Source organism: Chlorocebus sabaeus, chromosome X (genome assembly GCF_047675955.1).
Source record: "Chlorocebus sabaeus isolate Y175 chromosome X, mChlSab1.0.hap1, whole genome shotgun sequence".
Lineage (NCBI taxonomy): Eukaryota > Metazoa > Chordata > Mammalia > Primates > Cercopithecidae > Chlorocebus > Chlorocebus sabaeus.
The window spans coordinates 69,067,511-69,089,195 of NC_132933.1; the positions used below are offsets into that span (position 1 = coordinate 69,067,511).

General features: G+C 35.2%; 1 protein-coding gene across 1 annotated transcript in view; it reads left to right on the forward strand.

Annotated features, from left to right (window-relative positions):
* Positions 1-16,404: 16,404 nt before the first annotated feature.
* The window catches only part of LOC103232276 (uncharacterized), a 129,493-nt gene continuing 124,212 nt past the window's right edge, over positions 16,405-21,685 (forward strand). Inside the window, 2 exon segments of the mRNA XM_073013104.1 lie at positions 16,405-16,509; positions 17,458-17,700. Of these exon segments, the coding sequence (XP_072869205.1) occupies positions 16,405-16,509; positions 17,458-17,700 (348 nt within the window).

The window sequence follows — 21,685 nt, forward strand, 5'->3', positions numbered from 1 at the left end:
GATATATATCATATAAAGCAAATAAACTTGTTGTAAACATTGATGTAAATACATAAAAATGGTAATAATTAGATTATAGGCAATTTTCCACATATAATGTTTTGCATTTAAAAATTTCTACAAGTGGAATGACATCAGCAAGATGCCAAAATAGGTGGTCGTAGGCTTCACTCCACCACAGAAATATCAATTAGCAACTAAAGAAAATGAAATTTAAAAGAATAACTTGGTTAAAACCTCAAAATATGGGAATTATCCTGAGTCAACTGCATGATCAATGGAACAGAATAAAAATCTGCATTGAAATGGTAGCAGAAACAGTTTAACTCTGAGCATATCACTCCTCAAACAGCTCCAGGTTGGCACAGCACCACACAGAGAGGATTCCACAGGGTTTATGGTATCTGCAGTGGGAAAAAATGACCAGGGAGGTTGACATCCAGCTTCCCTGGCATTGTGAGACACTTCTCAGGAGGCCTACTCAGTTTTCACCTTATGGGAAACAGGGAATATAGAGGGAAAATGCGTAAGTAGAACACTTGGGGTCAGGTAGAAATCAAGCAAGGAGACAGAGCCCAAGGAAGCCAGTGAACAGATTTGGGTGGTAGCTCAGTGTACCAGCTAGCAGTGGTGCTCAATCAAGCTGAAGTAAGAATTAATCAGCACAATGACAACATTTGAAATTACTAAATCAGAAGAACAAAAAGAAAAAACAAGTATACATATGTAACAAACCTGCACGTTATGCACATGTACCCTAGAACTTAAAGTATAATAATAATAAAAAATATATAAAAAAATAAATAAATAAAAGAATTTTAAAAAATGGAGAAAGTCTATGGGAATTATGGGACACCATTAAGACACAGTCAGTGTCTAGTAGGAATTTAAGAAGTAAAAAAAAAAAAAAAAAAAAAAAAAAAAAAAATAGTGTCAGAAAGGATTCTTTTTTAAATAACGGTACCAGCTAGCAACATACCCCACCCACTAAAGAAGTGAAAAGTACTACCTGGCTTGAATCTCTAGATGGCCAGCCTCTAGGTCCATCCTCAAACCCTCTCCTGGGACCCCACCCAGAAAGGCAGACAACCACCACAGCAAATTTTTACAAAAGTGATGCACTAGTTGTGCCATAGCTGAAGATTTAATTCGTGCTCCAAGTGGCCTCAAAGCACACCCACAAATGTTACCCAGAAATGGAAGAAAATCTCAAGCATGCATTTCTACTGAGCTTAATGGCTATTCTATTTGTTTTTATCTACTTAACCTCAGGTTCATTTCTGCAACCCTGATCAACTGCTGAACTAAAAAAGCAATGCTTTCTAGCCAGAGAATATATCCTGTGGCCCAGGCAAATTAGAAGTAATTACATCGCCCATCCAGCAGGTTAAGCTAATTGCAGAGTTTAACCAGTGGTTTTGCTGGATAGTGGAGCCTAGCCACCTACACTATCAGAATTCAGACCAAAGGCAGCAGGCTAAAAATCTAGAAAACCCAAAAGAAAACTCTGTCTTTTCAGGGTAATTACTAGCTGTCCCATCCAGAATCATAAGCTAGCTAAATAGTGAAGGCCTATCCTTGCCAAATAACACCTGCAAAAGTCAGAAGAGGTAGCTGTCTCCACAAATACACAAACAACAACGACAGAGGGACATGAGGATTACAAAGCCTCAGGAGATCATGACACCTCCAAAGGAAACTAGCAAAGTGACAAAAATAAACAACAAAAAGGAAAAGTCTATGAAATATCAGAAAAAATTCAGAATAATCCAGTTTAAAAAAGGTTCATTGAGCTTCAGAATATATAAATATTTTTTTAAAAAATCAAATAATACATAAAAATAAAAACTTTGAGAAACATTGGAAACAATAAAGAACAAACAAAAAACCCTAGAGGGAAAATATAAAATGACAAAATTGAAAATTTAAAGAGAAAGCTTCAAAACTCACCTCAAATAAGCTGAATAAATAATCAATCATCATAAAGATGATTTGAAATTAGTCAGAAGAGCAAAAAACAAAAAACAATAAAAAAGTATAGAGAAAGATTATGGAAATTATTGGACACCATCAAAAGACAAACCTATGCCTAGTAAGCATTTAAGAAGTTAAAAAAAAGAGAAAAAAGTGTCAGAAAAGATATGTTTTAAAATAATGAATGAGTGGGATTATGTATTTAAAATGCTAAAAAAAAAAAAACAAAAAAACGCCAGCCAAGTATACACTACCTAGCAAATCTATATTGCAGAAATGAGAGAGAAATAAAATATTTCCCAGGCAAACAAAATGTCAGAGAATTAATCACCACTATGCCTGCCATACAGAAATTGCTAAAAACATTTTTGAAATGGAAAGAAAAGGCTGCTAACTAATAACATAAAACTTACAAAAGCACAAAACTCAATGGTGTAAGTAATACAGCACCATATTTCTAATATTCTAGGACTGTAATGGATATTTATAGAATAATTCCTTGTTTGGTTATTAAAGAACAAAATTATTAATAAAAACTATAGTTAAAATAATTTGTCAAAACATACTACAAAATGATGTAAATGATACAAATAATGTTAATTCTAGCATTAAACATATAAAATGAGAAGGAAAGTTAAAGTGTAGAGTTGTATACATTAAAATTAAGTGGCTATCAGCTTGAAATAAACCAATATTAGTGTAAAGTATTCTCTATATACTTCATGGTGACCAAACCCCAAAAATATATACTAGATGTACAAAAGAAAAATAGAAAGGATTATATTCCTACTACAGGAAAGCGTCAAACCACAAAAGACAGCAAAAGAGGAAGAAAGAAAGCATTTAAAAATAACCAGAAAACAACACATAGTTGTTGTTTTTACCTATTAATAATTTCCTTGAGTGTAAATAGATTAAATTATCCAATAAAATATGTAGAGTTATTGAATGAATAAACAATAACAAGAATAAATTATATTTTGTCTACAAGAGACTTACTTTGCTTTTAAAGACACCAAAAAACTGGAAGTGAAGGGTGTAAGTGAAGGGTGTAAAGGGAAGTGAAGGGTGGAAGATATTCCACACAAATGGGAACCAAAAGAGAGTAGAGATAGTAATACTTATGTCAGACAAAATAAAATTTAAGTCAAAAAGTATGACAAAGAAAGGCATTACATCATGATAAAAAGGTCAATTCGTCAACATAATACAAATTATATATTTGTGTGTGTGTGTATATATATACATGTGTGTATATATATGTGTCTATATAGATATGTTTTATATATATATAAAACATCCAACAGTGGAACATCTACATATATAAAGTGAATATTAAAGGATATGAAGGGACATACATATTGTGAAACAATAATAATAGGGGACTTCAATACACCATTTTCAATTATGGAACTATCATCCAAACAGAAAATTAGTAAGGAAACACTGGATTTGAACAACACTCTAGACCAAATGAGCTTAACAGACATATACAGAATATTTCAGCTAACATCTTAGAATACCCATTCTTCTCAAGCACATAGAGAACATTTACCAGGATAGATCTTATGTTAGCCTACAAGCCAAGTCTTAGCAAGTTAATCTCTTTGAACCACAATTGTATGAATCCAGAAACTAGTAACAGGTGGAATTTTGGAGTATTCACAAATACATGAAAATTAAACAATATACTTTCAATTAGCCAATAAGTCAATGAACAAATTAAAAGGTAAACGAAAAAAGTCTTGAGACAAACAAAAATGGTAACACAACACAATAAAACTTACGAATGTCACGAATGCAGTTTTAAGAGAAAAGTTTATAGTAAAAAAATGCCTACATCAAAAAGGAGAAATATATAAACAATGTCATTTCTGAAAGTTATAGAGAAAGAAGGAAAATAAATTGAGCTCACTGTGAGCAGAATAAAATATGTAATAATGATCAGAGCACACACAGAAGATATAAAGACTTGAAAAACAATGCAAAATGTCAAGAAAACTGTGAGTTAGTTTGCTGAAAAGATAAACCAAATAAACAAACCTTCAGGTAGACTAACAAAGAACAAATATGAAAGACGCGAATAAGTAAATGCAAAAATGGAGAAGGAGACATTAAAACTGATACCACAGAAATATAAAGCCAGAACACACCAAAAACTAGTAATGAGATCAAATACATAATAAAAAGTCTCCCATCAAAGAAAAGTCCAACAATGAATGGCTTTATTGTTGAATTCTACCAAACATTGAAGAAGAAGTAATACACAGATTGTAATCATATTATCCAGATAAAAATATAAAGAAAAGGGAATCCTTTCAAACTGTTTTTATAAAGCCAACATTACTGTGATACCAAAGCCAAATGGAAAGAAAACTACAGATAAATACTTTTAATATACACAAATGGAAAAATCCTCAACAAAATACTAGCAAACTGAATTCAACAGTGCACTAAAATGATCATTTACAATGATCTAGTAGGATTTATCCCTGGAATGCACGGATGACTCAACATTCACAAATCAATCTGCTACACCACATTAAGAGAATGAAAAACAAAAATCATATGATCATCCCAAGACAGGAAGAGAAAGCATTTGATGAAATTTATTTTTTGTGTAAAGCGACTTAAAAATTAGATATAGATCAAATGTACTTCAGTACAATAAAGTTCATAATTAATAATGCCAAAGCTAATATTTTACTTACTGGTTAACCATTGGAATTTTTCACCCTAAGACCTAGAGCGAGATAAGTATGCTCACTTACTGTATCTGCTCAATATAGAATTGGAAATCCTTGACAGAGCAATAAGGTAAGAGAAAGAAGTAAAAGGCATCCAAATTGACAAAGAAATAAAAATATTGCTATTCACTGATGACATGGTCTTGCATGTGGAAAACTCTGAAGATTCTACCAAAAATACTGTTAAAACCAATGAACACATTCAGTACAGTTTCAGGATACAAAATCAAAATCAATATGCAAAAATCAGTAGCATTTCTTTACATTAACCATAAACTTTTTATTAATAAAAAAGAAATATGGAGAACAATTACATTTACAATAGTTACAGAAAAAAAGCAAAACACTTATAAATAAATTTAACAAAGGAAGGGAATGACCTGTACACTAAAAACTATAGAACATTAATCAAAATGATAAAGGATGCAAATGAATGTAAAGTTATTCTGTGTACATGAATTTGAAGGATTGCTATTGTTTAAATGTCCATGCTACCCAAAGCTATCTACAGATTCAATGCAATCCTTATTAAATTACAATACTATTTTCACAGACATATTAAAATATTCTAAAATGCGTATAAAACTACACAAACCCCAGAATAGCCAAGGCAATTATGAGCAAAATGCAAAAGCTGTGGGCTTCACATTCCTGATTTCCAACTATGCTGCACAGTAACAGCAATTAAAACAGCATGGTACTGTCATAAACAGATACATCAAACAAGGAAACAGAATAGAGATCCTGTAAATAAACTCCCTCATGTATGATCAATTGATATTTAACAAACATGTCGAGAATATGCAATGTTAAAAAACGATCTTTTCAATAAATGGCATTGAGAAAACTGGATATCCATATGCAAGATAATTAAATTGAACTCTTGTTTCACAACATATTCAAAAATCAATTCAAAATGGATTAAGGATGTAAACATAATAACTGAATCTTTAAAACCACTAGAAGAAAACAGAGAGGGAGGCAAGCTACATGATATTGGTCTGGGCACCGTTTTTTTGTTTTTGGATTTGACCTCAATAGGGCAATAACAAAAGGAAAAATAAACAAATGGGATTACATCAAATTAAAAGCTTCTGCACAACAAAAGGGACAATGAACAGATTGAAATATAATACCTACAGATTGGAAACAAATACTTGCAAGCCATGCATCTGATAAAGAATTAATATATATACATATAATATATATATAGTGTCTGTGTATATATATAGATAGAGTATGAGTTCTGTCCCTCTGAGAGAGAGAGAGAGAGAGAGAGAGAGAATGAATTAGTTCTGTCCCTCTAGAGAACCCTGACTAGTATACCTGCCTAAGTAACTCTGCTATTTGGGATCTCCAGTTGGACTGGGCTTCAGGCTGGGCTCCGAGGTTAGTCAGAGTCACCACTCAGAACAAGTGAGACCTGGCCTATGCTCCTCAGAAATTCACAATTGAAGATTGCCTCCCTAAGTGGGCACCCCAGAGTGTGGGGTGTGATTTTGGCTGAGTTGAGCTGCTATTTGACCTCTTTTGTTGAGCTAGTGTAGCTTCTATGCTTCTCCAAAATGCAAAGAGGTGAAGATCTTCCTGCCTGGGTTGGGTCATTGAGATAAGTTTTTAGTTGATTTGAGACATTTTTAGACTCCTGGGAAAGCATGTACACCTACCGTGTTTCTCCAAAATGCATGGACATGAGCATTTTTCTGCCTTAACAGGGTCATTGTGGTGGGCTCTGAGGCTGGATGTGGAGCCTAGTCACCTGCGGAATTAAACAAAATTGAACTTCCCACTGTGCTTCGGGAAACAACCAGCTCAGCTTTATGGGTGAGCTTTGCAGTTGGTTGGTGTAGCCAATCAGGCACCACAAAGGGCAGGAACACGAAAATACCACCAAGATCTGCATACTGGTTACTGTGAGCTCCATCGTCTTAGATTTTATCCAATGTTGTGTGATTTAGCAGTGTCATTAACCCCAGTGTCCCTAGTGAAGTGAAGCCAGAGTGGGCTTCCAGGGAAGTGTGCTGGAATTCTAGGGAAGGCATGTATGTACTTCTACTTCTTTCTCTGGGTAGATAGCCTTAGGGGAATCCTCTTTATCTTGAATTGTCTCAATTTGGGGGAGGGGGAGAGGAGGCATAATAAAAATGAGGCTACTCTAACCCTCATAATTTGGTTTTCATTTAGTTCTATGGACCATAAAGAGCCTCAGGTTTGTTTTCAAGTATTGGGGTTTGCAAAAAGATATTCTTATTCTGATCTGTGGGTATTTGCTAGGTGAACTTTCTGTGGCATGAAATAGAAACTGAAACTTTCTACTCCACCATCTTGCTGAAATAACTAATTTGATGCTATAGTGATTGTGATTTTTTCATCGTTTTATTTTTGTATAGTTCATTATTTATGCAGAAAAAAGCAACTGATTTTTGAACATTGATTTTGTATCCTACAATATTACTGAATGTGTTTATGAATTCTAACAGATGATTTTGGTGGAGCCTTTAGGGTTTTCTATAAATATATATATTAATAATACCATGTCATTTGCAAATTGAGACAGTTGCACTTCTTTCTTTCTAATTTGGATGGCTTGTAATTTTTTTTATTGCCTAATTTCTCTGGCTGAGACTTCCAAAACTATGTTCAGTAGAAGTGGAGGGAGTAGGTTTTATTGCCTTGTTCTTTTTCTTGGAGGAAAAGCTTTGAGGTTTTCACCGAATATAATGTGAAAACTGCAGGTTTTTCATATATTGCTTTTATTGTGTTGAGGTAAATTCTTTCAAAACTTAGACTGTTGAGAGATTTTATTATGAAAGTGCATTAAATTTTTGAAATGTTCTTTTCTGAATGTTTTGAAATAATCTTGTAATCTTTATCCTTCTTTCTGTTAATGTGGTGCATTACCCTTATTGACTTACATATGTTAAAGCATCCTTTCAGCCTAAGGATAAATAGCACTTGCTCATGATGCATTGCTCTTCTAATATGCTGTTGCATTAGTTTGCTAGTATTTTGTTTAAGATTTTTGGATCAATATTCATCAGAAATATTGACTTGTAATTATGTTTTCTTATACTGTCTTTGTCTGACTTTCGCATAATGGTAACTCTGACTTAATAAAATGGGTTTGAAAATATGTCCTCTTCAATTTTTTAGAAGAGTTTATGAAAGTTTGTTAACTTCTCTTTAAATGTTTGGTAGAATTCACCAATGAAGCCATCTGTTGTTGAGCTTTTCATTGCTGAGGGGTTTATGATTAGTAATCACATCTCCTTAATCATTATTATACTGTTCAAATTTTCTATGTTTTAATGACTCAGTCTTGTTACGCTCTGGGTTTCTAGAATTTTATCTGCTTCTTCTAGATTATCCATTTGTTGGCATATAATTGTTTGTAGTTTTCTCATAATTTTTTGAATTTATGCGTTTTTAGTTGTAATGTCTCCTTTTTCACTCTTCTCCCTTCAATTTTTAGTCTAGCTGAAACTTTGTAAATTTAATCTTTTAAAAACAACTGTTTTTTTTTCCTATTTCCTGTTGCTTTTCTATTTTTGAATTTTATTTATTTTTGCTTTTTTCATTTGTTTTCAATTTTTATTTTTAGTTCAGTAATACATGAATGGGATGCACAGGTTTGTTACATAGCTAAACATGTGCCATGGTGGTTTGCTGCATAGACCATTCCATCACCCATATATTAAGCACAGCATCCATTAGCTATTCTTCCTGATGTTCTCCCTCACACCACTATCCCTTTTGACAGGCCCCAGTGTGTGTTGTGCCTCTCCATGTGTCCACGTATTCTCATCATTCAGTTCCTACTTACAAGTAAGAACACATAGTGTTTAATTTTCTCTTCATGCATTAGTTTGCTGAAGGCAATGGCTTCTAACTCCACCCTTGGCCCTGCAAAAGACATAATCTAATTTCTTTTATGGCTGCAGAGTATTCCGTATATATGTACATGTACTAAATTTTCTACATGTAGTCTATCCAATGATAGACTACATGGACATTTAGATTGTTTCCATATCTTTGCTATTGTGAATACTGCTGCAATTAATATACAAATGCATGTATCTTTGTAATAGAATGAATTATATTCCTTTGGGGATATACTCAGTAATGGGATTGCTGGGTCAAATGGTATTTCTGCCTCTAGGTCTTTGAGAAGTCGTCACACTGACTTCTACAATGGATGAACTAATTTACACTTTCACGAACAAACTAAAATGTTTTTCTATTTTTTTTTCTCGGCAACCCTGCCAGCATCTGTTGTGTTTTGACTTTTTAATAATTGCCATTCTGACTGGCATGAGACGGTATCTCATCATGGTTTTGACTTGCATTTTTCTAATGATCAGTGATGTTGATCTTTTTTTCATGTTTGCTGGCACATGTATGTCTTCCTTTGGGAAGTGTCTATTCATGTTTTTTGCCCACTTTTTAATAGGGTTGTTAGTTTATTTATTGTAAATTCCTGTAAGTGCCCTGTAGACTCTGGATATTAGACCTTTGTCAAATTGATAAATTGAAGAAATTTTCTCCCTTTCTGTAGGTTATCTGTTCACTCTGATGATAGTTTCTTTTGTTGTGCAGAGGTTTTTGTAGTTTAATCAGATATCATCAGTCTATTATTGCTTTTGTTGCAATTGCTTTTGGGTTTTTGTCATAAAATCTTTGCTCATGCCTATGTTCTGAATGGTATTGCCTAGATTTTCTTCCAGGGCTTTTATAGTTTTAGGGTTTACATTTAAGTTTTTGATCCAATTTGAGTAAATTTTTGTCTATGTTATAAGAAAGGGTCCATTTTCCATTTTTTGTCTCACTGGATTCAGTCCTCTTCCTACAGATATATAGGAATGGATTTCCCTCCTAGCCAGGGATCCGGGGGCTGGAGTATGTAAAACTCCTGGGTCTCTGTGTGTCCTGAGTGTCTGTTCTGCCAAGAATTGACACAGCTCTGTGTATCAGACCCAAAGCCTGGTGGTGTTGCCTCACTAGGGAATCTCCTGATCCATGGGTGGCAAAAATCCATGGAAGAAATGTGGTTTTTCTGGGTGGAGTTGCAAAATCACTCATTGGTGCCCTTGGTTTGGGATGGGGGTTCCTTTGGTTCCATAATGCTCTTGGGTGAGCCGTTGCTCCCCCTCCTATGTTTCTACATTCTAATTGGGCCTAAATTTTCGCCTAGTCAGTCCCAATGTGAGAATCTGGATATTTCAGTCGAAGGTGCTGAAATTACTCACCCCTTTTCATTCCTCTCTGGTGAGGGCCACAGACTGCAGCTGCTTCTAAATGGCCATCTTGAATCTGATCAATTTAATCTTTATTATACTTTTCTTCTGTGAATTTTGGGATTAGTTTGTTATTTTTTTGTAGTTCCTAGTGAGTTTATGTTTTTTTAAATTTATATCTTTCAATTTTTTACATGTATTTGTCTATTACTGTAAACTCTGCTTTGGCTGCCTCAGTGAAGTTTCTTAGAGATTTTGGATATTAGACACTTGTCAGGTGTGTAGATTACAAATATATTCTATTATTCTGTAGGTTGTCTCTTTATTGATAGTTTCTTTTTTTATTATTATTATTATACTTTAAGTTCTAGGGTACATGTGCATAACGTGCAGGTTTGTTACATATGTATACTTGTGCCTTGTTGGTGTGCTGCACCCATCAACTCGTCAGCACCCATCAACTCGTCATTTACAGCAGGTATAACTCCCAATGCAATCCCTCCCCCCTCCCCCCTCCCCATGATAGGCCCCGGTGTGTGATGTTCCCCTTCCCGAGTCCAAGTTATCTCATTGTTCAGTTTCCACCTATGAGTGAGAACATGCAGTGTTTGGTTTTCTGTTCTTGTGATAGTTTGCTAAGAATGATGGATTCCAGCTGCATCCATGTCCCTACAAAGGACACAAACTCATCCTTTTTTATGGCTGCATAGTATTCCATGGTGTATATGTGCCACATTTTCTTAATCCAATCTGTCACTGATGGACATTTGGGTTGATTCCAAGTCTTTGCTATTGTGAATAGTGCCACAATAAACATACGTGTGCATGTGTCTTTATAGCAGCATGATTTATAATCCTTTGGGTATATACCCAGTAATGGGATGGCTGGGTCATATGGTACTTCTAGTTCTAGATCCTTGAGGAATCGCCATACTGTTTTCCATAATGGTTGAACTAGTTTACAATCCCACCAACAGTATAAAAGTGTTCCTATTTCTCCACATCCTCTCCAGCATCTGTTGTTTCCTGACTTTTTAATGATTGCCATTCTAACTGGTGTGAGATGGTATCTCATTGTGGTTTTGATTTGCATTTCTCTGATGGCCAGTGATGATGAGAATTTTTTCATGTGTCCCTTGGCTGTATGAATGTCTTCTTTTGAGAAATGTCTGTTCATATCCTTTGCCCACTTTTCGATGGGGTTGTTTGTTTTTTTCTTGTAAATTTGTTTGAGTTCTTTGTAGGTTCTGGATATTAGCCCTTTGTCAGATGAGTAGATTGCAAAAATTTTCTCCCATTCTGTAGGTTGCCTGTTCACTCTGATGATAGTTTCTTTTGCTGTGCAGAAGCTCTTTAGTTTAATGAGATCCCATTCTTCAATTTTGGCTTTTGCTGCCGTTGCTTTTGGTGTTTTAGACATGAAGTCTTTGCCCATGCCTATGTCCTCAATGGTACTACCTAGGTTTTCCTCTACGGTTTTTATGGTGTTAGGTCTAACATTTAAATCTCTAATCCATCTTGAATTAATTTTCGTATAAGGAGTAAGGAAAGGATCCAGTTTCAGCTTTCTACTAATGGCTAGCCAATTTTCCCAGCACCATTTATTAAATAGGGAATCCTTTCCCCATTTCTTGTTTCTCTCAGGTTTGTCAAAGATCAGATAGCTGTAGATGTGTGGTATTATTTCTGAGGACTCTGTTCGTTTCATTGGTCTATATCTCTGTTTTGGTACCAGTACCATGCTGTTTTGGTTACTGTAGCCTTGTAGTATAGTTTGAAGTCAGGTAGCGTGATGCCTCCAGCTTTGTTCTTTTGACTTAGGATTGTCTTGGCAATGCAGGCTCTTTTTTGGTTCCATATGAACTTTAAAGCAGTTTTTTCCAATTCTGTGAAGAAACTCATTGGTAGCTTGATAGGGATGGCATTGAATCTATAAATTACCTTGGGCAGTATGGCCATTTTCACGATATTGATTCTTCCTATCCATGAGCATGGTATGTTCTTCCATTTGTTTGTGTCCTCTTTTATTTCACTGAGCAGTGGTTTGTAGTTCTCCTTGAAGAGGTCCTTTACATCCCTTGTAAGTTGGATTCCTAGGTATTTTATTCTCTTTGAAGCAATTGTGAATGGAAGTTCATTCATGATTTGGCTCTCTGTTTGTCTGTTAGTGGTGTATAAGAATGCTTATTGATAGTTTCTTTTGCTCTTCAGGAGGTCTTTAATTAGGTTCCATCAGTCAATTTTATTTTTTGTTGAAGACTTAGTAATGAATTGTTTCTCAAAGCTGGTGTCCAAAATTGTGCTTCCTAGGTTTTCTTCTAGCATTCTTATAGTTTGAGGTCTTACATCTAAATTTTTAATCTATCTTGAGTGAATTTTAGTTTACAGTGAAAGGTAGTGGTACAGTTTTATTCTTCTGCATATGGATGGCCAGGATTCCAGTGACATTTGTTGAATAGGGGATCTTTGCCTCATTGCTTATTTTTGTTGACTTTGTCTAAGATCAAATGGCTGTAGGTGCATGGCTTTATTTCTGGATTCTCTACTTCATTCCATTTGTCTATCTCTCTGTTCCTGTACCAGTACCATGCTGTTTTGCTTATTGTAGCCTTATAGCATGGTTTAAAATCTGGTAATGTAATCTTTCTGTCTGTGTTCCTTTTGCTTATAATTGCTTTGAAAAATTGGGATTCTTTTAAATTCCATTCAAATCTTAGAATAGCCTTTTCTAGGTCTGTGAAAAAATGACATTGGTTGTTTGATAGGAATAGTGTTGAATCTGCAATTTGCTTTGAGAAGTGTGATCACTTTACTAATATTGATTCTTCCAATCCATTAGCACGAATGTTTTTCCATTCGTTTATGTAATATGTATTTTTTTTCAGCAGCGTCTTTTAGTTCTTCTTGTAGTTAACTTTCACCTCACTGGGTAGCGGCATTCTCACATATTTTATTCTTTTTGTGGCAATTGTGAATAAGATTGTATTCTTGATTTGGCTCTCAGCTTGTATCTTATTGCTGTATAATGATGCTCTTTCCTTTTATATAAATTTTGTATCTTGAAACTTTACTGAAATAGTTTATCAACTACAATAGACTTTTGATGAAATCTTAAGTTTTTCTAGATACAGATTTATATCATCAGGGAGAAGAGACAGTTTAACTTCTTTTTCTCCTATTTGTATGCATTTTATTTTTTTTATCTTACCTGATTGCTGCAGCTAGTACATCTAGTACTATGTTGAAGAAGAATGATGAGAGTGAGCACCCTTGTTTTGTCATAGCTCTCAAAGGGAATGAATTCTTTCGGTAATTGTCCATTCAATATAGTGTTGGCTGCATGTTTATCATAGATGGCTCTTATTTGGAGGTATGTCCATTTGATGCCTATTTTTTTGATGAATTTTATCATAAAGTCATGTTGTATTTTATTGAAGGCTCTTTCTTCATCTATTGAGATTTTATACATATTTGTATTTATATATAAATATATATCTTTTATATATATTGAATATATATTCTCTATATAGAAATATATATTGAAATATATAATTCAGTTTATGTGATGAATTTCATATATTGATTTACATATGCTAAAACAACCTTGGGGTGAATTAACTTTTTGATATGCTTTTGAATTTGGCTTGGTAGTTCACTGTTGAGCATTTTTGTGTCTATGTTTTTCAGGCATATTTGACTGTAATTTTATTTTATTGTTGTGCCTTTTCTAGGTTTTTTTTTCTATAAGAGTGGTGCTTCATAGAATGAGTTAGAAAGAAGTCTTTCCTCAAATTTTTGGTATAATGTCAGTAGAACTGGTGCAAGTTTTTCATACATCTGTTAGATTTCACCTGTGAATTTATCTGGTCTGGGGCTTTCTTTTGATGGGTAAGTTGCATATTACTCATTCAACTTTGGAACTAAATATTGGTCGTTTCAGGGTTTCAATTTGCTCTTTATTCAATCTTGGGAGATAGTGTTTTTCTGGAAATTTTTCCATTACCTCTAGCTTTTCCAGTTTATGGGCATAGAGATGACTCATAATAGTCTCAGAGGATCTTTTTTCTTTTATGTGGTATTAATTGTAATGTCACCTTTGTAATTTCTGATTATGATTTTTGTGACTTCTGTCTTTTCTCCGCTAATCTAACTACCAATCTATCAATATTTTTTATTCTTTCAACAAATCACCTTTTGATTTGACTGAGATTGTATGGATTTGGGGATGTCAATTTTATTCATGTCTGCTCTGATTTTATTCATTTTTTTCTGCTAGCATTGGGCTTATTTTGTTGCTCTTTTTCTAGTTCCTCTAGGTATGATGTTAGCTCATTAATTTGAAATAATTCTGATTTTTTTAGGTCATAATTTAGCACTATAAAATTTATTTTTAACACTGCTTTTGCTGCAGCTCAGAGATTTTGTGGGTCCCATCTCTTTTCACTCAATCCCATTTATTTATTTATTTATTTATTTATTTATTTATTTAGAGATAGAATCTTGCTCTGTTGCTCAGGTTGAAGTGCAGTGGCACAATCTCGGCTTACCGCAACATCCACCTCCCAGGTTCAAGTGATTCTCCTGCCTCAGCCTCTCGAGTAGCTGAAATTAAAAGTACTTCCCACCATGCCCGGCTAATTTTCATGTTTTTAGTAGAGATGGGGTTTCACCATATTGGCCACGCTGGTTTCGAACTCCTGAACTCAAGTGATCTGCGCACCTTGGCCAATCAAAGTGCTGGGATTACAGGTGTGAGCCACCATGCCCAGCCCAGTGTTTTTAATTTCTTCCTTAATTTTATGGGTTACCCTCAAGTCATTCAGTATCAAATTGTTTAATTTTTATTTATTTCTGCAGTTTTGACAGATCTTTTTTGTATTGATTTTTATTTTTATTTAATTGCTGTCAAAGAGTATGGTTGTTTTAATTTTGATTTGTATTATATTTATTAAGACTTGCTTTATACCTGAGTATGTGATCCGTCTTGGAATACATACTCCAGATAGATAAGAAAAATGCATATTTTGTGGTTGACGGGTAGAGCATTTTGTAGATGCCTATGAGGTATAATTGTTCAAGTGTCAAATTCAATTTCAGAATTTCTTTGTTAGTTTTCTCCCTTGATGATTTGTTTATTGTTGTCAGTGGGGGTGTTGAAGTCTCCCACTATTGTGTGTCTGTACAAATGTTTCTGTAGATCTAGAAGTACTTTTTTGTTAATCTGGATTTTCCAATGATGACTGCATATTTATTTAAGATAGTTATGTCTTCTTGTTTAATTGAACCCTATGTAATTATGTAATGCCATTCTTTGTCTCTTTTTTGCTGTTGTTGGCTTAAAATTTGTTTTATCTTATATAAGAGTAATAATTCCTGCTTCTTTTGGTTTTTCATTTGTGTGATAAATCTTTCTCCATCCCTTTCTGTTCAGTTTATGGGTGTCTTTACATGTAAGATGGTCTCTTCAAGACAGCAGGCAGATTTTTTTTATTGTTGTTGTTGTTGTCTTTATTCAGCTTTCCACTGTGTGCTTCTTATGTGTGGCGTTTAGACCATTTACATTCAAGTTTAATTTTAATTTGTGAGATTTTAATTCTATCATGAGGTGGCTAGCTCGTTGCTTTGTCATTTCTTTTGTGTCATTGCTTTATATAGTCTGTGCGGCTATATGTACTTATGTGAGCTTTTTTTGTGAGAGCAGGTATTATTCATTTGTTTTCATGTTTAGAACTCCCTTAAAAATATCTCCAGATGATTGTCTAGTGCTAACAAATTCCCTTAGCACTTGTTTGTCTGGAAAGCATTTTATCCCCCCTTTGCTTATAAAGTTTACTCTGGCCTGCTATAAAAGTATTGTTTTGAATTTCTTTCCTTTAAAAATGCTTAAAATAAGCCCTTAATCTCTCCTGGCTCATAAAATTTCTGCTGAAAAGTCTGCTGTTAGGATGATTGGGTTCTCTTTGTACATGATATAACCTTTTTCTCTAGCTTCTTCTTGAGATTTTTTTTTTCTTTAGCATTGACTTTAAACCAACAACAGTAAAAAAAAGTACAAGGAATGACATATTTATTTCAGTTCAGGGCTGTTTCTAGAGAGCTAGTGCAATCCTTTGGTGGTGTCAGTATACTCAGATTTTTCATGATTCCTGAGTTCTTGTGTTGTTTTCTTTTTATCTGGACATTCTAAAACTTCTAATTTTTGTAATTATTTTTGTGCAAGTAGAATTTTTCTTTTTCTTTCTTTTCTTGTAATATAGTTAGTTTTTTTTTTTTCTTTCCTTTTCCTTTTCCTCCTGTACCTAGGGGATATGACTTTATAGAATGCTGACTAGGGTTCCCATCGGCTTTGCTTCCTGTGCACTTCTGTCAGTGTGTTTTATATTGGGCTATGCCATTTGACCTACCAACCAGTAGATGGTGCTAATAGGTAAGAGGCTGCTGCACCAAACATGGCTGAATGTGTTCTTGATCGTTGTTTAGACAATAGGCTGATCTGTGAATTGCACACTAGTCTGTGCTCCCTGATTAACCCTGGTGGTCTGGGGACCAATGTGGTTGGAAGCAAACTGGGCATGTCTGCCTAGAGGTAGTAGTTACTGTGCGGCAGTTAGTTTGATTTTGTGTAGTATTTCTTAGAATCTTTTATTTAAAACATGTTCTCAGAACTTGTTATGGTAAAATATGTGCTATGAGCACATGCACAGATATAATTGTAAATCAGAGAATCATAAGATCTTGTAATTTGAAAACAAGAGCAACTTTCTAAAGCTTATCAGAGAACTCTAAGACTTTACTAACTTTTGTGTTTATATGTAAAACCCATAACAAGTAAATAGTGCCTAAAATTTGAGGAAATAACTGAAGATCAGTGACAAAGTTAATTAGATATATGTTTTAATGACTCAAATGGAGACATTTAAAAAGCTAAATAAATCAGAGTTCTAGAGAGGCAGTGTTGGCTTCTTTTATTTATCTCTCTGAAGATCAATACTACACATTTAACTCCCATATTTTAGTAGGTAAGCATGTGAATCCAAAAAAATTTTTCGACCACTCTTGCACTCTTTGCCATTTTCCCCAGGTCCTTATTCCTCTTGACAACTGAAACATGTCTTGATAGGTACTCTTGGTTGCTAATGTTGTTTGAATATCTGTCTCCTCCAAATCTCATTTTAAATGTGTCCCACAATGTTGGAGTTGGGTTCTGCCGGAAGGTGATTTTGTCACGGAAGCAAATCCTTCATGAATTGCTTGGTAACATCTCCATGGTAATATGTGAGTTCTTGCTCTATTAGTTCATATGAGAGCTGGTTATTAAAAAGAATCTGATATAACTTCCTCTCTCTCTTATTCCTTCTCTCATCATGTGACATATCTGCTCCCTCTATACCTTCTGCTGTAATTTTAAACTCTCTGAGGTTCTCACCAGATGCACATGCTAGTGCCATGCTTCTTGAAAAACTTGTAGAACTGTAAGTTTGTTTTATATACAAATTACTCAGCATCAGGCATTCCTTTATAGAAGTACAAAATGGAGTAATAAAGGAAATTTGTACCAGGAATGGGCTGTTGCTAAAAAGACACTTGAACCTGTGGAAGCAGATTCAAATCTGGGTAATGTACAGAAGTTAGCAAAATTTGGAGAAGTAGAAGATATAAAGTTTAGAGAAAGGTTTGTACTTATTAGAGACTATTTAAGTGATTTTGACAGAAATGCTGATAAAAATATGGGTGGTAAAAATCAGGTTGGTGATGTATCAGGTAGAAAAAAAGAAACTTGTTGGGAACTAGAGTGAAGATTACCTTTGTTATGTCTTAGCAGAAATTTAGCTGAATTGTGTGCATGTCCTAGACTTTTTGGATGGCTGAACTTAAGAAGGATGATGTGGGTATATGGAGGAACAAATTTCTAAGCAGCAAAGCATTCAAGAAGTGGTTTGGCTGCTTTTGACGGCCTAGGAATAGAAAGGTGAGCAAAAGAATGACTTAAAGGTGGAATTTATATTTAAAAGTAAAGCAGGACATAAAAGTTCAAAAATTTTCCAGTCTGGCTGTGTAGTAGGGAAGAAAATAGTCTTTTCAAATACAAGGGAGAGGCAGGGTAACCTCTTATGAGAGAGATTAGCATGACTAAAAGTGAGCCAGGTGCTAATATTGAATACAATAGGGAGAAGGCCTTGAAATCTTTTCCAAAACCTTCCAGGATTTTCCTCCCATGAAGGCCCAGAGTGGATCATAAACAGGATGCTGTTAACCTATGCCACCTCAGGATTCTGCTCTCTGCATCCCAGCTACTCCAGCTCCAGCCAAGGCTTGAAGGACTGCAGGTATATCCTGGGCTGCCACTCCTGAGAGTGCAGACTGTAGGCTTTGTGACTCACTTGGTGTTAAGTTTGCAGGCACACAGAATGTGATAGTAAAGAAGATTTGGTGGCTTCCACTTAGATTTTAGAGGATGTATTGGAAAGCCTGGGTGCCCAAGCAGAAGCCTGCCACATGAAAAAAAAAAAAGCCTTTAGAGAGAAGCTCTACTAGGACAGTGCTAAGGAAAAATGTGGGATTTGAGCCCCAACACAGAGTTCCCAATAAAGCACTGCCCAGTAGAGATGAGGGAATGGGGCTATACCACCTTTCAATTCTCAGAATTGTAGAGCAATCGGCAGCATGCACCCTCAGCCAGGAAAAGCTGCAAGCATTGTAGTCCAATGCTTGAGAGCAACCACGTGGGCTGCACCCAACAGAGCCATGAGGGCAAGGCTGCCCAGGGTCTTTGGAGAACACTCCTCACAACAGTGTGCCCAGCATATAGGAAACAGTGTCAAGAATTATTTTGGAGCTTTAAGATTGAATTTCCCCTCGATGTTAGAGGTGTGGTCTAGTGGGAGATATTTAGGTCATGTAAACATATCTTTCATGAATGCTCTGGTGCCTTCTGCATCGTAATCAGTGAGTTCTCACTACATTAGTTAATACAAGAGTTGGTTTTTAAGAAGAGTCTGGCACCCTTCCTCTTCCCTCTTGCTCCCTGTCTCATCATGTGACATGCATACATGCTTTCCAGTGTAATTACAAGCTTCCAGAAGCCCTCACCAAAAGCAGATGCTGGTGCCATTCTTTTTGAACAGCTTGCAGAACCATGAACCAAATAAATTTATTTTCTCTGTAAATTACCCAGCCTCGGGTATTCCTTTATAGCAGCACCAAATAGACTAATACAATTATCTACTCAACATTTTATTTCTGCCTGTTGATTCCTTGCCTGTCATCACTGTAGAAGCTAAGAATGCCATGTACATGCTTTCTAAGTCCTCCTTGAAAAGATAAGTGTGGCCACTCAACCTAGTTTGGGCAAATGATAATAAGAACAATATTTCTGGGTGGTGTCTAGTGTTTTTCTTTAAATGGACATCGAAAGTCCATGAATGGGCTTTTACCACAAAGAAAATGGGCTTTCTTTCTGCATTGTGTGTTTTAATATGAAGACATGATACTTGAAAGTGCAGCAGCCACTGTGGCCAAATCAGGGCGTCTATTGCCAATATTAAGACAACCCCCTGAGAAGAACTAAAAGAACTGGATGGTATTGCTAATCCACTGAATCAATCATAAAATTTTCCTTCCAGAAATCTCATTAATAAAACAATAATGTTCCTATAATTTAAGCCATTGTTAATGGGGTTTTCTGTTACATTTTAAAGAAAGTAGCAGTAACTGTTTCAACTGTCTAAGCCAGCTTATGACTGTTTTTTTTTTCCAGTGTCTTTCATTTCATATAAAATAACCTTCTTCTCTTTCCATTTTTATACCATTTTTTTTTTTTTTATCAGAACTGCATCAAGATGTCTTTCTTTTTTAAGGCTTTTCTTTCTTCATCATTCAGAGTTAGTTGCTCCTCAGGTATATTTGGTCATTGATTCAAAAGTACTTATTGAGAACCCACTTTATGACAGATATTATACTATATGCTAATAATTTAACATTAAAAATTACCTTTATGGAGCTTAAAGTTCATAGTAGATATAATTGGTTTCTTACTAGTATCCATTTCTCTATTCATTTCTACTGGAAGGGCCATCATTTTGTTCTGTTGTCCATTGTATTAGGCCATTTGTACATTGCTATAAATAAATACCTGAAACTACATAATTTATAAGAAAAAATAGTTAATTGGCTCCTGGTTCTGCAGGCTGTACAGCAAGAATAGTGGCATCTGCTTTTGGAAAGGTTTCATGAAGCTGCCAATCATGGTGGAAAGCAAAGCAGGAAAAGGCACTTTCCATGGCAAAAGCAAGAGTGTGTGTGTGTGTGTGTGCGCGCGTGCGCGAGTGTGTGTGTGTGTGTGTGTGTGAGAGAGAGAGAGAGAGAGAGAGAGAGAGAGAGAGAGAGAGGTGTCACACACTGTTAAATGACCAGATCACGTTTGAACTCAAAGTGAGAGCTCACTTATCACCAAAGAGATGGCCCAAGCCATTCCTGAGAGATCCACCTCCATGATCCAAACACCTCCTAAAAGACCCTATCTTCAACAATAAGGATTACAATTCCACATGATATTTGAGTGGGGACAAATATCCAAATTATATCATTTTGCTTCTGGTTCCTCCAAAATATCATGTCTTTCTCATATTGCAATATAAAATTTTACATTTCCAACAGTCCTTGATAGTCTTTTATTATTATTATTATTATTATTATTATTATTATTATACTTTAAGTTCTAGGGTACATGTGCATAACATGCAGGTTTGTTACATATGTATACTTGTGCCATGTTGGTGTGCTGCACCCATCAACTCGTCAGCACCCATCAACTCGTCATTTACATCAGGTATAACTCCCAATGCAATCCCTCCCCCCTCCCCCCTCCCCGTGATAGGCCCCGGTGTGTGATGTTCTTCTTCCCGAGTCCAAGTGATCTCATCGCTCAGTTCCCACCTATGAGTGAGAACATGTAGTGTTTGGTTTTCTGTTCTTGTGATAGATTGCTAAGAATGATGGTTTCCAGCTGCATCCATGACCCTACAAAGGACACAAACTCATCCTTTTTTATGGCTGCATAGTATTCCATGGTGTATATGTGCCACATTTTCTTAATCCAATCTGTCACTGATGGACATTTGGGTTGATTCCAAGTCTTTGCTATTGTGAATAGTGCTGCAATAAACATACGTGTGCATGTGTCTTTATAGCAGCATGATTTATAATCCTTTGGGTATATACCCAGTAATGGGATGGCTGGGTCATATGGTACATCTAGTTCTAGATCTATGAGGAATCACCATACTGTTTTCCATAATGGTTGAACTAGTTTACAATCCCACCAACAGTGTAAAAGTGTTCCTATTTCTCCACATCCTCTCCAGCACCTGTTGTTTCCTGACTTTTTAATGATTGCTATTCTAACTGGTGTGAGATGGTATCTCATTGTGGTTTTGATTTGCATTTCTGATGGCCAGTGATGATGACCATTTTTTCATGTGTCTGTTGGCTGTATGAATGTCTTCTTTTGAGAAATGTCTGTTCATATCCTTTGCCCACTTTTTGATGGGGTTGTTTGTTTTGTTCTTGTAAATTTGTTTGAGTTCTTTGTAGGTTCTGGATATTAGTCCTTTGTCAGATGAGTAGATTGCAAAAATTTTCTCCCATTCTGTAGGTTGCCTGTTCACTCTGATGGTAGTTTCTTTTGCTGTGCAGAAGCTCTTTAGTTTAATGAGATCCCATTCATCAATT